The sequence below is a fragment of the Rhagoletis pomonella genome, unplaced genomic scaffold (genome assembly GCF_013731165.1).
Source record: "Rhagoletis pomonella isolate Grant_MI unplaced genomic scaffold, Rhpom_1.0 Rhpom_scaffold_00005, whole genome shotgun sequence".
NCBI lineage: Eukaryota > Metazoa > Arthropoda > Insecta > Diptera > Tephritidae > Rhagoletis > Rhagoletis pomonella.
The window spans coordinates 49,757,595-49,773,939 of record NW_023458559.1 but is presented as its reverse complement, the minus strand read 5'-3'; the positions used below and the strand labels follow the sequence as shown (position 1 = coordinate 49,773,939).

The following is a 16,345-nucleotide window of genomic DNA, read 5'->3' as shown; positions in this document are numbered from 1 at the left end:
ATTTTCTTCTTTTTTTTGTACTAGAGGGCAATTTATTAATTTACCGCCAGAGTGTAAACAACCTATAGCCATTGAAGGAATTAGTGTATGCTGGATGCCACTAAAGCGGTTATTCGCCAGTGTGACAATTGAAATTGTGGGAGCAGAGCATAGCAGCATAGGTGGGTGTACTCGCATGTATGTATGTCCATACGTATATGTACATATATGTATGCAAAGAGAACGTTGTAGCATTATGGTGATGATGATAAAGACGACGACGCACAGTTGGATCATGCATTTCGCGCGGTCAGTCAGTAGTTGCAGAAACATGCCGTTGAGCTAACATACGAAATACAGTGCAGTGATAGTTAGTTGAAGGAAAGCAATTTTTGTATGAAAAAAAGTTGAAAACATAATTGGAAATTCAAATTGAATATTGCTTAAAAGAAAAAAGCGAAATTGGATAAAAAATAATAAAGTACAAAAATTGCATTAAAAAAATTGCAAAACGCCAAACGGACTATAAAAGTTTCACAAACAATAGTTACAAACAAAATTTTACCCTAAGAGTATTTGGTTATAAATATTCAACAATATTATCATTAAAAAGATGCGCATTGCATTTAGCAGCAGTTTTATTTACGTCTGTTTGATTTTAACAAATTTGTTGTTGCTGTGCGACAGCGAAGCGCAACGTAAGTGAATGAAAATTGCAGATAAATATCTAAGAATTAAATAATAATTTACTAAAATTATATTTTTGAAAAACTACAATATTACTAAAGAGAAGCGAGGAAAGTTTGATGGCAGTTCAAAAAACTTAAAATTTGTTTTTAGGCATAAACATTAAAAAAAGATTATATGACAAACTCGTCATTTTTAAGTTTATGCCTTGAGTTTTTTAAGCAAAAGATCGAGCGTTGTTTAAATATAAAAAACAAGTACCTAAAAAAATATACGAGTATATAAAACCAAAATTTAAAAGTTAGAAGACAGAGGAAAGTTTCAAAACAATAGTGAAATATTTTATAAGCAAAAATGTTTTAGAACTTAAAAAAATCAATTGAAGCTTTCAGTGAAATCAAATTTTTTAATTTTTGTAAATAAAAAACAAGCTTTAAAATCGAATAAAATTATTTTTTTTTTAATATTTTCAAAATCAAGAATATAAGTTTTAAAAACGGATAAAAGTACATTTTTTTTAATTTTTTCGAAGTTAAAAATATTAGTTTTAAAAACCAATAAAAGCTATATATATATTTTTAATTCTTTCAAAAATATAAGTTTTAAAACCCGAATAAAAGCTATAAATTAAAAATATAAATTTAAAAAACGAACAAAAGTTATGATTTCAAGAAGGCATAGCACTTTTTTTCGCAAAAAACAACTATAACCAAAAAGCTTTAGCTTAAAAATTTCGATTGGATTGGATTGGATTTTTTAAACAAAAGCACATTTCTTAAAGAACTTTCTTTTTGCATTTAAAAAAAAAAATTATTAAAAAGGAAGAAAACTACTAAAAATACCTAATCATTAATTTTGGAAAAAGATATACATACATATGTACATTAGAGCGTACCACCTTAGAAACAAACAAGCAAAAAAAAAGTTCGCCGTACGTCGCTGAATATATTTACATGCAGGTTCCGCAATTCATTTTCTAGTGAATTTCAACCCCTGGCAATTTGAATTCAAAGCGAATTTGACTCAAATTCACTCGGAAGTGAATTGCAGAACCTGCCCGATAAAGTATTTCGAAAAAAAATCCGAACCTAGCTTCCGCCTAAAGAATTTTATTAATAATTTATTAATAATGGAATAATCGAAAAAGTTCCTTGCAAAAGCTAATGATTTTTGGTGAGCTTTAATTTCCTGCCACTAGGGTGATACGTCGGGATGATAAAAACTGAGATCAGGTAGGTAAGTACTGGAACGGAGTACTTGAGGTCAATGAACTATGGAGCCAAAACAAATTTTTTACTCGATACAAAAACAACGATATATCAAACTTTAAGTTCCAACCATAAATGGTGAAGATATGAGGAAAAATTACAAAATGCTATCCCTACGTTCGGCGAAAAAAAATCTTAAAAAATTGCTTTGGAAAAAGACTTTTGATTCGAAGCTGTACGACGAACCTTTTTTCTGATACGGTCTACCGCTTAAGCTATCCAGCTACAAAAATCGAATGAAAATTTATTGAATGAAAGAATTTTTAAACAATACTATTGTAATTAAAACATAAGCTTATGAAATTTTCTCGATAAAAAAGAGATGCGAAATATTAATATTTGAATATTAATTTTGCAAAATAATATATAGTTCAAGATTTCGAAAAAAAATCTTAAATGAAAACAAGACTTGAAAAATAAATTTCTTGAAACTCAAAATAAGCTTTTGAAAAAACAAAATAATTTACAAAAAAAAACTTAAAATTCTAAGGTTTCAACTCTAATTTTGTACAAATATAATTTAAAAGTTCTACCTCTTTACGAATTCTAGAATATTTTTATTAAAAAAATAAGAAGAAAATATTGATTTATGCAGAAAACCCCATTGATTTTAATTTTAACTATATTCTTTATATTCTTTTTAACTTTCTACTTTTATTTAATTATTCTTTTATTTGTTTTTCAACATTTTTATTGTTTTTTTTTACTTTATTTCTAACTTTTTTGTACTTTTTATATATTGGGGAGCCGAAAATCATGAAACTTTCCTATCATTTTCTATGCGAAATTTCAATTTTTCGATTCGTACGCCTCATTTTTATTATTTTTTTTTAATTTGCTAAATCTTTTATTTTTGACATTTTTTCAAATTTTTTAAATTTATTTTATTTGAACAAATTTTAATATCTAAAACTTGATATTTGATGAAAAGATTAAAAAATATAATTTTACGAAAGCAAAATGAAGCTCTAACGCCAACTCCAAGTCAAATCCGTACACATTGCTTTTCATTCCTAATTTTACGTCTTTAATTTTTCATTTTTATTTTATTTAAAATAAATAAATAAATAAATTATTCATTTTTATAAAAAACCCTTTTCTCACTTTTCCCCTCTCTTCCCAGGAACCGTTGGCGCACGCGGCGTGCTGCGCAGAAATTACACAGGCAAAAAACCGGTTGTGATACAACATCGCTCACAGGATGCCGTCAATTATTACGATCATGAAAATGTAAAATACAACAATTTGTACTCAAACTACATATATTTCAATAAAATTATTTTTTTAGGGCGCTAAAATTATAAAATCATCCCACTTTGAATTGGACTATACGCTGGGACGGAAAATCACATTCTTTTGCATGGCGCAGGGCAAGTGAAACTCTGTTTTATAAAAGATTAATCTATACTAAAAAATGGGGTATTAAATTACAAAATTTCATCAGTCGCATACAATTTTTGATTAGGGCTTTTTTAGGGCACCCAAAAATACATAACTTCAGCAGCTCAAGCTAAGTTAAAATAAACTTCATTTTTATCTTCAACAGGCAATCCACGTCCCACAATCACTTGGTTCAAAGATGGCGCTGAATTGTATCAGCATCGATTTTTCCAGGTGAGTTCAGGAAAATTCGAAGAACTAACGGTCATTACTGCATGAAATAATTTGCTTAAAACGTATTACTTAATGAATTCACCTACTATATTTCTTAATTGTTGCTACCCTTGCACAGGTGCACGAGTCCCACATTGATGCCGATATTATAAAATCTAAAATGGAAATCGATCCGACCACACAAATGGATGCAGGTACGTCTACCATTTTATATTACCACCTTATTCTTCATTCATTTTGAATAAACTCTTCATTTCTACTAATTTACAGGCTACTACGAATGCCAGGCGGATAATATTTACGCCATCGATAGACGCGGTTTTCGCACGGATTATGTTATGATAAATTTTTAGTATAGCAGTAATTTACTTATTGTATAAATTGAAAATTTTCTAGAAAACTAAAATCTTCCGCGCATACGAATGCAAATGCATACAATTCTAAACAATTTTCTACGTTTGTTTGTTTGATGGAATAATTTGCCTGATCTAGTGGAACATTTTGATTCAAACCTTTAGCGCGGCAATTCTAAATATGCAGCGCAATTTTGTTTAATATACAATATCGTCAACAAACAAATGAGCTGAGCTTATTTTAAACTTGCCCATGGATACAGTCTTACGCAGATTTCCTATGTCGTCTATCAGCAACTACGTGTACTATAAACCTAGATTCGTTTTATTTTTTGCAGTACGAGAGCGTTTGGCGACAAATTGCTTCAATTATTTAATTCAGGAGATTTTTCAGTTGACCGCTTGGATTGTTATTGCTGCTTTAGGTCGGCTAGGGCAGTGAAGGGGATGTGTATTTTTTTTTTTTTTTTTTTTTTTGAATGTGTGAAAGAGTTTATGGGGTTAAGCGAATAACAGTGGAATTATTCTTGTAATTAGCGAAGCAAATTGGATAAAAAAATATTATTAAGAAATAAAATTGGTACAAAAATTTAAAAAAATACAAAAATAAAATAAAAATATTTAAGGTTAAAAACCCTTGAAAAGCATAAAATATTAAAAATAAGAATTTTGAAAAATAAAAACGAAAATAGTAAACAAAATTTGCATTTGAAATTCAAATTTTTTATAAAACCTTGAAATGAAGTTATACAATTTAATCCAAACGTTTCATTGATCAAAAATAGTAACGTAAAAAACTGGAAACAGCAGCATTCGAATATGTATGTTATTGAGTTATCGCAACGTATCGAGTTGTCGCAATTTGCGGATAGTTATCGAGCTATACAAATTTATGGGATTAATGAAATTTGTCAAGTTAATGAAATTTATCAAGTTATCGATATTTACTAAATTATCATTATTTATACAGCTAACGAAATTTAGAGTTATCGTAATGTATGGACTTCTTTCAACTTATCGAGTTACCGATATTTATTGATGTACTCGAATTTGTTGATTTATCGAATCGAATTTTTTTAAATTTAAAAACTATATCGAGTTATCGGAATTTTATGGTTATAGAAGTGTTTCGAGTTATCACTGGTTATCGAATTTGATTGTGTTACTAGAGGGTAGCGAGCTATCGAAATTTTCCGATAGCTATCGAAAAATATGGAGCTATCAAAATTAACCGAGTTATCGAAATTTATATTTGTATCGAGTTATCGATTTATATCGAGATATATACATTTTTGAGTTATTGAAATTTATCGAGCCCCCAAAATGCACAGTTATCTAAATTTATCGAAAATTATCAAATTTAGTCGAGTTATCGAATTTTATTGAGTTATGGGATTTTAGTGTTTTTGAAATTCATTAAATTATCGATATGAATAAAATCATAGAAAATTTATCGACAAGACCTTCAAAGTTAGAAAACGTCTCCAAGGGTCTTAAAAACTAGAAAAACGGTCGAATTTCGACAGTAACTGGCACCCCTAATAAACTATAAATATTCTAACAAGTCCTAAACTAATGAAAAAAATATAAGGCGACTTTTTGGAATTCCTATAAAATAATCATTCGACCACCTAAAATTGTGCTATACAGGTGTTGTGGATATTTTATAGTTAATACTTATGTAAGTACCTTACCACAGCCACAAATCATTCGAAACAAATTAGTTGTAAATCAACAAAGTTAATCACGAGCGCTTTTACTACCCAGTAGATAATATCAGGAGCTAAAATCCCTTCCGGAAGTCTTTTTTGAGAATCACTATGCATTACTTTCACCTTTCTTTTTTGTTTGGAGTGGCATAAACTGAACGGCTTTTGCCGAAAAGTTCCCCTGTGCTTTCAAATGTTCAGTTTGAATTGTGTGCAAGCAGCAAGTCGACTGCAATTAATTTCAACTACTTTAAAATGAATTTGGTTTACACAACTTCAAAGTCAGCATGTTTCTTTTGAATACGCTTGCGTTCTGGACTTCACAGATGCTTTTTCATACTTCCAAGACACAAATTGTTTTTTTGAGCAAAAGGAGTATACAAATTCGAGACATTTACTTATTGCATTTGTTTTAAAGGAGTCTTGCCACTCATTTTGAGGCAATCTTGAGTCTTAACGCCCAAATATACACAGGTATCATTCCCTTACGTCAGGCCATAGCTATCATTTCAAACTATTTTTAGTACCTGAAATCGCTTAAATTAATATGCAACACACTGTGCTGCAAAGTAGTTGAAACCGAATTGAAAAAAAAAAACATACATAAATAAAAATTGCAAATTTAAAATTACCCGCACAACTAAACTAAAAAGCGGATAGTTGGCACTTGTTATTTCATCTGCAAAGCTTGCATAGAAATATTGAGAATATTCTATAAGCACCCCACATGCACATGGATAGCATGGACAAGAGTACGAAATGAGATATCCAGCTGCAAATATAGATAGGTGCAAAAGTGTAGACAAAAAAAAATTACACTACACCCCTACTAAATTGTTTGTAAATTTAAGCAGCAACATGCTGCGCAGCATTACGAGACCCTACCATCATCTCTCGGTCACATGCAGCAGCTAGCGCATCATTAACATTATTCTCTTCTTTTTTTTGCTTTTTTGGGTTCAGACTCGAAAGGCTTAATTCATTGCAAATGCAAAATATTTTATGCGCTTAGTCGTATTTATTTAGTTGGAGCGTACAGAAAGCGTTACAAGGCGGCAGCGATCGAAACGGGCGAGCGTACAGCGCGTTAAAGTGTTAGCACACTCGAGCCGAGCCGAAGCGAGCACCGAGCCGTATAGAAATTCAAACAAAACATTAAAAATTTAATTAAATTTGCAAGAAAATTTAGCACGCACTTTGAATACTTTGTATTGATAGTAGTTTGAGAATTTTCAGCTAAACAAGTGCGAAGAAATTAAAAAAAAAAAAAATATATATATAAATATCACTTCCACTTTTAATCAATTGCTACAAAATAATGAATGTTAAATTGCTCGTGATTTGTCTGGGTGTGTTAATGTTGAGCTGTCAAGTGTGTGATGGCCGACGTGGACGTGGCCGAGGACGCACCAAATCGAGAGTATGAGTTTCAAAAAAAATATGAAAATATTTAGTGTTTAAAAAAAAATTTGTTGTCTATAATTCGCAGGTACAAATTGGTTTACCCATAACAGGCAAATATCGTGATCCTGAATCGGATCAGTATTACAATAATAACAATGTAAGTGTAAGCTGAAGTGATTTGAAATCTTTTATTCACTTTTCTGTGGATGCAATTAGAAAATTTTAATAGTTCAATTTAATTTTGTAATGTAATAAACACTTGCATATTGTTATGAGTGAAAGGCAACATGCAAGGCCACGCTCTGCTGCTAATCATACGAAAACAACGAATTTTGATAGCTACATCCTCTCTTTGCAGGGCGCAAAAATTCTACAAGCCTCACATTTCGATTATGAATACGTTTTGGGTCATAAAATCGCTTTTCTTTGTGTGGCTAAAGGTAATCCGCGTCCACACATCACTTGGTATAAGGATGGCACGGAGATTTTTCAACATCTCTACATGCATGTGAGTATAATTACATATACGCCGTTTCAAGACCTTAAATTCAGTTTTTTTTTTGGTTTTATGTTGTTTTTGCAGGTGCACGAGTGGCGCATTGGCGATGATAGAGTGAAATCGAAAATCGAAATCGATCCAGCCACACAAATGGATGCCGGGCTCTATGAATGCACCGCCGATAATATGTACTCGATAGATCGGCGCAGCTTTAAGACAGATTTCTCGATTGCTTTCGATTAAGTTAGGGAGTATTTACATTTTTATAAGTCTATACAATTTTTCATACTCAGTTGCATATGTAGCATATTTAAGAAAAATAAGAGTACTAAAATAAAATAACAAATCGAGGGCTGATATTCAATACCCTCTATCTGCAAAACCTCAATTTTTCAGGAGAGCAAAAAAACTATTTTGACAGCTATTTTTAAAAGTATTAATAATTTTAAGTCCCTACGCATGTCTTAAAAATTCACGCTATATATTAAAACTAGGATTTTACCTTTAATTCATTCATTCATTCATTTTATTTTAGTTTCAAAATCAGATAGAGGTTATTGCAATTCGAATTGTAACTATTTATATAAAAAAAATGTGCTGATAGCGGGTTTTGCAGAATAATGAAAATGTCAGTTCTTTAGATGTAAATGTTATGTTAAACTAAGTTTTTAACACATAAATCATTGGTTTGCAAACTCGTTCCCTTCTATTCCGACGTGCCCAGGTAAACACATAATTTTAATGGTGTTTTTGTGTCGAAAGAGTATTTCACGTGATTTCGAAATTATATGAGAATCATTAGCACTGTTAAAGAGTGTTTCGATGGCTGATTTACAGTCCGTGCATATGAGGAAATTTCCTTCGTTTTTAGAGGCGAAAGGTACAGCTTCTAGCAATTGTAAATGCCGAGCAGTACGCGGGAAAAGCACCGACGACAATTGTAAACCCTTTTGTTAACGTTAAAGAACAGTCGGTATCGTATCTGTGAAAAGAAGCTCCAAGATTATTTATGAGTATGGAACTGGGCAAATGTCCTTGCGGTAGAGTTTTTACTTAAATAGGCATCGGAGTAGATATGATGTCCAAATCTTTGATGTAGCGTAATATACGAAATAAACCTGATTGCTTGCTTCATTGGTTTTTTTGTGGAAAGCAGGATTAGACGTCAAAGAATAAGGTCTCATTTCTGCAGCGAACAATCTTTAGGATGAGCATCTTTGTGCTGTACTTTACCCCATGGTTATGGTTCTTCTGACTGCTGCATGGTAAGGAGTTTAAGATACTTTTGGGCAGTGTCCGTAAATTACGAGTACAAGGTAAATTGTTCATAATATAATTACATTTACCAGTGTAGTTATATGAACTAAAAAATACTTGGATGATAAAAACTTTATAATATTTAGTCTAGCAAGTAAGCCTAATCTTACATTATCACAGTGCTGCTTAAAAGTAAGTTTATTGTCAAAAATTATTCCCAATATTTTCAATGTGTCAGTATAGTGTATAGGAGTGTCATACACGGATAGGGTTGCATGTATACATTTGTGTTTTCTGCATATGTGAAAAAACCGAAATCTTAGCCCTTGAAGATTTGGACCAAACAAACTTTCCCAGACGCTATATTGAATAAAATAACCAAAAGTGGTGATCCTTGTGGAACACCATTAAAGAGAGGAACAGTTTTTGAATAACAGTTATTGACCCGAACAGCGAACTTCCGGTTGTAAAGGAAATACTTAACAACATTGTACATCCTCTCACCATTTTTACAGCGTAATACTTTAGATATGGAGGGGAGGAGGGAAATGGGTCTGTAGTTAGAAACTAATGAATTTTTTTCTATTTAGTTTGGCAATAGGAATAATAATAGCAGTTTTCCACTCTTGGTGACCCTTGAGATAGAATGGAGTAATAGAGTTTAATGGCTCTATGTTTGACGGGATATGGAAGATTTTTTTGTTGTATCAAATTTGTTTTCGGTTGGACAGATATGTCGCATTAGGTAGAACTAGTTTAGCCTGGGCAAAACTAGTTTGACCTAAGATTGGATTTTACCGGTAACATATATGTACATACATACATACATAGGCACTTGTAACTTACTTGCCACAAAAACGTTAATAAAAATAAATTTCCAGCAAGATTGTGTAGATGGAGGATTTTGCTCTTATAGCAAAATATTATTGCAGAAAGTGGAATTTTCAAAATAAGAATATAATACCATTAAAGCTATATTTTAAGTTTGACATTATTGTCATGGCTGAAGGATTAATCGGAGCTCACGTTACCATCAAAAACTCATTTTCATCGAAATTGCAGATAGAGGGTATTGAATATAAGCCCTCGAAATGTACATATGTATGTACGTAGGAGTTTGTTGCATGAGTTGTGCATTTTTTTCTAAAACAAATTTTAATAAAAAGCCAACCATTTTACTCACGTAAATGAGCCCTTCACAATGTCCACGTAATCATGTGAGCGCGCATAGTAGCCACCATCAGAGAGTGCACCCCAAAAATTGCTCCATAATTCATCGTACTTGCTCACCACTGGCGCAACGAATTGTCTGACATGAAATAAAATAATATTAGCTTGTTTTACTAAATAGGCAATTATCTTAATCAAAAGTAGGCACCTATTCATTATTAATAATTCGCGCAGCAATTGTGGATCATCCACTTGCACAGCAGCATCCACAAAGAATATATAATCGCATTGTTTTTGTTTGGCTTGTTGTCTGTGCAGTAAAAGAATACAAATTAGTAAAAAGTGAAAGCACACATTGTACAGTGAAACCTCGGTATAGCGAAGTTGAAAGGGTTGGACAAACGATTCATTATATCTATGGTTTATTGAATAACCAACGAAAAATTCAGAATTTTGGAATTTTATAACGTGACTCTAACCGTCAACATGTTCAGAATTCGCTATGTAGAGGCTATTGAATCCACATTGCGTTATATAGAGGCTATTGAGTCGACACTTCGTAATATAGAGGCTTTTACCAATGGGACTTTAACCGTCAATATATTCCGAACGTTTTCATGTTTAAAATTTCTTCATAATATCTATGGAAAATTTTGCAAAATGAGGTTTTTTTTTCAGGAGACCCAGCAAAAATTTTGTATATTAAAGTTTTCCGTTTTATCAAGGTTCGTTATATCGAGGTTTCACTGTATATTAAATCTTACAGTGCTAGCTCGCGACCACGCTGCTCATTCAATTCATCGTTGGACAGCACAATCTTTGCGCTGCGATATTCATGCTCCAGCCGCTTCAGGAACGATTTTGCCATATCATCGTGGAGTTTTTGCTGTTATTGGAAGGCATTATTTTTACATATACTGAAAATAAAAATTATAAACATTGCAGCTCATACTGACGTTACTGTAAATATATAAATGCAATTTCTCCTTAGGATAGTTGAGGTCTTCGATTTTCTGCAAAAACATATCGAAGAAAGGCACTGCTTGTGCAATTACGAGCGCTAGCGAAATTACGGGTAGGTTATTTTCCTGTAAACATTCGTATTTAAAAATACTTCTAAAGCTGCACATAAACACACACACTTACATCCAATTCCAGCCGATTTTCCTGACATATCAGACAATCTCCCTTGAAAGTTTTCGCCAAATAATTAGCGAATGCATTCAATTCCATCTTGCTGGGTCCATTTCCATGTATAATGCTCGGTTCAGTCATGAAATTAATATTCTGCAATTTACCCTCATTCGAGTCCAAATCCACATTTAGCTTAACATCTTCACGCGCGCCATTCAAATTCTGGAACAAGCGTGATTGCGTATCCAATTGTATTCCCAGCTTTTTGCGCTTTTCCGTATCAAGGAATATTTTCGTATAGTAGCGCTGATCATCGTCATCATCCTTTATTGCGGCGTCACTTAAAATGCTATAGACTTCCGGCGCATAACCGATGAATGCGCCTGAGTTGAGGTAGGGCGATGCGTTGGCCTCTGAAACCGGTGGATATTTTGAGGCCAATTTTTCATCAGGCCAACAGAATTTCTCTGCAGAGAAGAGCACTTTAGCGCCGAATTCTTTGAATTTCTGATAGATTTCCTTAAGGTCGGCAGTGAAGACGACATCGTAGCTACGGATGGTAAGAGAGGTTGGGAGAGTAATGCAAAATTAAATGCGTGAACATATTAAGGAAAAAATTATTAAAGTAAATACCTGTCGGTGAATAAGATAATTGCATCTTTTTCATCCTTAAATGGCTTGACAGCTTCACGCAGCAAACGTATTTTATAACCGCCACCCAAGCCATTCATATCGCCACCTTTCCACTCCTCATCCATGCCGAGGGTATTGACCTGTAAGCAAATCAAAGCAAAATAAGCGAATGTTTTGTTTTGAAATTTGGGTCAAGAGGCTAATACATGCATACATATACAGACATAAATACATACGTACATATGTTGTCTAACCTAATAAAACTCTGCTTATTTTATATTATATCAGCTTTTCTATTAAATAACTCAGCTTACCGTATTCAACTACTTATACTATTGCAACTATTATTTTTTCTTCAAAAGCTATAAATTTCAGATATGTACGTATCTGATGGAGTGCAATAAACTTAGTTTTTGCAACCTGAGGAGTTTTTATGCAACCAGTTCAATTTGTAAACATTGATTTAAACCAATACCGTCTTCACAAACACTATTCAAATACGCTTGAGGCGTGTTTTTAGCATTTTATTTTGCAAATGAGTTTAGAGACCGTTATATATATGTACATATAAAAACAACAATCAAGATTATTGAATGAAATTAACGTTTTATGGAGTCTACAATTTTAATGGTGGAAAATACGTCCCTTCCTGTTCAGTTCTTGATTGAAATGATGAATATAGAAAGAAATTTGGTGTAAAAAGAAAGGAATCTATTATGTTACAAATATCCAGAAGACAGTTGGGCCACAGAGGGTTAATTGACGTTCATCGAAACTTTTGCTGTTTTTTGGCATCTTAATTCATTGCTGACCATCTCATTTAGGTCAGTTACATGGGAGGTTAAATACCATTTCTTACTCAACACAGTTCATGCAGATTCTAATGGTGACTTCGTTTCTTCCAAAAAATTTTGCCTTTCCACGGTGCAAAATTTGTTTGATGTTACACTCAACCCTGTAAAAGCGCATGTTTTTTCCTCTTGTCCTTGTCCTGCTCAGTACTTCATAATATTGTCGTTTTAAGAAACCATCTGATTTTCAGGGCAACCTTCTCCCCTGGCGAAGCTTCAAAGGGCAGAGAAGATGTTTTTTTTGCCTGACAAGAGTGTGACATTTTAAGAAACGAACGCACAATTTTAGCACCGTTTGCCTTTATTTTAAAATCGAACACGAAAAGAGAAAGGGGCAATCAAAAGGCGACATTTTGGTAGAACGAAAACACCATAAAGCTCTGAGCTTTGCAGTCAAAATTTATAAAAATCAAATACTTGAAGTTTTTTATGATATTCTATTAGACCAAGTTTAAATAACTATTTTCATGTGTTTATACAAGTTTATATAAGTCCATTTAAAAAAATGAGGCAACTAAGCGGTTTCAGATGACCCCAGCGGCGACAGCTTTTCAACTAAATTTATTGGCTTATCAGCGAATTTTTAATTTTACATGCGACAGCATTTCTTGTCTAATTCTAAACAATGGTGACAAACTTGCACTTGGCTATTGTTTTTTGTCTTGCATGCAGTAGTACATGACGCACACAGAAGCAGAAATTTTATTGAATATTATGAATATGAAGCTTTCAACTTGCTGATAAGCGTAAAGCCGGCAAAGCTAGGCGGCTTGCGAACCGGTAGTGGCTTATCTGACATCAGAAACCTCTTTTGAAAAGTGAGCTACATATGACCATACATATGAAAATATACATTTGTGGTCAGCTGATTAAGTTAAGTGACATTTTGACCATTTTTGGTTATTTTTCTTTTGCTTATTCAATGTTTATAACTTTTTTTATAAAAGTCTAGCACATAACATAACCAGTACCACATAAATCCACATTTCAAACTTCTTACAAAAATTATAATAATTCAACAAACTTTAACAATTACATCCAAAAATGTTTGAAGTGTTTATTAAAAATATTTAGAAAATTTTAGGTACGCTGTTTTATAGCCCAATAAATTTTAGTATGCTAGTGCAAATTTTAAAACGCTAGAAAGTCGCGATGATTTTTAATCTTTTTTTTGCTGACGGTGCTAGGCATTTTCCTCCATATAAAAGTAATTGGTGCTAGTTATGTAATGTGCTACACTTTTATAAAAAAAATATATATATAAACATTAAATGGACAAAAGAAAAATTGCCAAAACTGATTAAAATGTCACGTGGCTTAATCAGCTGACCACAAGGGAACATATGTACATGAATACAATGTAAATTATGAAAAGGCTGGCGATACTGTGCGTTTTTTTTAATACAAAAAAGTGTATCGCAACGAATGGTCTCGAAAGAAAAAATATCTCCATAGGAAAGTAGGATAATCAAAATTGTCCATTTAAAGAAAGGCAATCAGTGCTACTACAAACTCTCACCAGCGCCTTAATTGAAGTGGAGGCTTATTAATTACTTTAGATTAGGGATGGGCACCGATGCCCGTGCGGGCACCAATAATGGGCATTACATTCTCTTAGGCTTAAAAATATTTTTCTTCTAACTAAATAATTTATGCAACTTTGCTCAAACGCACGATAGTGTAAGCATTACATACATACATACATACATACATATCGTCGCCTGGGTAAAAGATTGTCGTAAGCGCCATTTTGACGATTTTTAGTTCTAGATTCAGTTTTATATTTTGAAATGAGGCCTTTCGATTGGTGCTATCAGTTTTTAGATATCTCCTTTAGTTTCCGAGATACTGACTACAATTTTTTCGATAATTTAGTAAAAATTTAGTTAGTGATGCAGTCATATTAAACTAATCAATATCTTAGAAATGGTGTTCTCCATTTTTGTATATCTCCTTTAGTTTCCAAGATATTGAGTAAAAAGTGTCGTTAATTTAGTAGAAATTTTGATCGCATTTTGTCGTATTTCATACAAAGTGGCTGCCAAATTGTAAACAAATGGAGCTTACGACAAAATTTTACTAAAGAAAATCCTTCATAAGCTCAAAACTAATTAACAATAAACATTAAAAATTAAATAATTTGAGAGTTTTGTAAACTAGTAACATTTTCAGAGACTTTGGAGAAAATCTATCTTCGCGTTTTTGAGAAATTGTATTCAAAATTTCAATCGCGATTTCCCACAACCTACCGAAATTAACATACGACAATCTTTTACGCAGCCGGCGATATGTCTTTATAAATTAAATATATATGTACATTCAAAATAAATACTGTTTTTAAAATAAATATGCGTTAAAAATGCTTAAATTAGAACAATAATTTATTTTACTGTGAAGTTAAAGGGGAATTCGCGGGGTCAGGTTAGGTTGGCTGCCACCACTTAAAAGCACGAAGGACCACGTAGGCTGAAAAAGCCCGTTGTGATGAAACTGGGGCAAGCCATTTATTTTCTTCCCCAGCGGGGAATGCCCAAAAGGCATTAGGAGGCTATTTATTACCCTAGCTATTAATCGTATAGAGAGGCGTTCTAGCCGAGTGGTCAAGCTTGTCTGGTAGTCTGACAGGTGGGTTCCATAGCCCAATTTGGCCCAGGTTTGATTCCAGATATTTTCGTCCTTCCCAAGTCTCCAAGTCTCCAAGAATGTCGCTGTGTCGAGGGACTAATATAACAGCCAAGGGGCATTTGATGCCAGCACGTCTTGAGCAGAATTATGTATGTACCGCAGATATTTTCGTTGCTTTCCTTGCCAAGTCGTCGGTCATGGCACTGCGTACAACCGTCAAGGAGCATTTAGCAGGATGAAGATCATTATGTATTTTTTGGCTACTTTGGACGTTGCACAATGGAAGAGTCCCATACAAAATGTGGCAAAAAGTAGGAAATGTGCTCCAATTTTGCTAAAAATTGTAACGTGGAGTACTTTTGCCAACTAAATGTTATCGGATTTCAATGAAATTTGGTTTGTAACTTAGATTTAGCTGGGAAGACATAAATCTAAGAGATGGTAAAAATCGGTCCATTGCGACTGTTGGAACAGCGCGAGCAAACTGATAACATGTCCATTTGGAACAGTGATACTCAGAAAGAGCTTTTACTCTATGCGAGCTCGTACAAAATCTACAGAGAGCTTTAACGAGTCCCGACCGCGGGCGCTGTTCTGAGCATCACTGATTTGGAATATGCTCAAGTACTTTCTGTCAGAACAGCTTTCTACCATGAAAGTTGGCAAGGGAGCTTTTTTGTCAGACTTCCGTGCCAGAATAAACAAAATCTTTTAAACGACTTTGACTACGGTTTTTCAATTGTCTTGTCGGTTAGTCTTTAAAAAATAGGCGAATTCATCGTATAGCCCAGACATATTGAAATTATGCGCCATATTTACTTTTAATTAAATTCATTTAATATCCAGAGCTGCTTTAAACTCACTACTTATTTCACGTCAGCTACATTGAACCAAATAAAAAAAATTGTCGGACATAGATACTTTGTATGGAAAAAAAGCGGAAAACCATCAACAAAAAAATGGGTAAAAATCAACGGTGTAAGTCCTAGCTACTTCAAATTTGCACTTTATTTTACTCAAATTGAATGGGCTACAAACGGCATACCAACATTTTTGCTAAATATGCTGATTAAAAGGTTAGAAATTTTGGTGAAATTTTGCAAAATTTTCATAATTTTTTCACAGTCTGAAATTTGGATTTAAATAGTGTTTGTTATGTAAT

General features: G+C 33.0%; 4 protein-coding genes across 8 annotated transcripts in view; 2 read left to right on the top strand and 2 right to left on the bottom strand.

Moving 5' to 3' along the window:
- LOC118739122 (sodium-dependent phosphate transporter 1-A-like) overlaps window positions 1-16,345 on the bottom strand; it is a 441,416-nt gene that overhangs the window by 345,612 nt on the left and 79,459 nt on the right. The gene's annotated exons all lie outside the window — the stretch shown is intronic.
- The window catches only part of LOC118739124 (procollagen-lysine,2-oxoglutarate 5-dioxygenase-like), a 31,513-nt gene that overhangs the window by 5,312 nt on the left and 9,856 nt on the right, over window positions 1-16,345 (bottom strand). The window contains exons 3-8 of the mRNA XM_036470287.1: window positions 11,708-11,847; window positions 11,087-11,624; window positions 10,897-11,028; window positions 10,705-10,826; window positions 10,149-10,250; window positions 9,954-10,079 (exon numbers count right to left, since the gene is read on the bottom strand). Of these exons, the coding sequence (XP_036326180.1) occupies window positions 9,954-10,079; window positions 10,149-10,250; window positions 10,705-10,826; window positions 10,897-11,028; window positions 11,087-11,624; window positions 11,708-11,847 (1,160 nt within the window). The remainder of the gene's footprint in view (window positions 1-9,953; window positions 10,080-10,148; window positions 10,251-10,704; window positions 10,827-10,896; window positions 11,029-11,086; window positions 11,625-11,707; window positions 11,848-16,345) is intronic.
- Window positions 57-4,001, top strand: LOC118739131 (immunoglobulin domain-containing protein oig-4-like). Of its 2 annotated transcripts, none has more exons than XM_036470296.1 (6): window positions 57-161; window positions 3,058-3,164; window positions 3,223-3,304; window positions 3,481-3,548; window positions 3,667-3,742; window positions 3,819-4,001. In XM_036470296.1, exons 1-6 carry the CDS (start codon window positions 95-97, stop codon window positions 3,899-3,901), a joined length of 483 nt encoding a protein of 160 aa, XP_036326189.1. In that variant the 5' UTR covers window positions 57-94; the 3' UTR covers window positions 3,902-4,001. The 2 variants fall into 2 exon arrangements, with proteins under 2 accessions (XP_036326189.1, XP_036326188.1); XM_036470295.1 differs by lacking the exon at window positions 57-161 and adding an exon at window positions 248-677.
- Window positions 6,577-8,001, top strand: LOC118739132 (immunoglobulin domain-containing protein oig-4-like). The gene is made up of 4 exons (XM_036470297.1): window positions 6,577-7,030; window positions 7,100-7,171; window positions 7,373-7,522; window positions 7,598-8,001. The coding sequence occupies exons 1-4, from the start codon at window positions 6,929-6,931 to the stop codon at window positions 7,754-7,756; spliced, it is 483 nt and encodes a 160-aa protein (XP_036326190.1). The 5' UTR covers window positions 6,577-6,928; the 3' UTR covers window positions 7,757-8,001.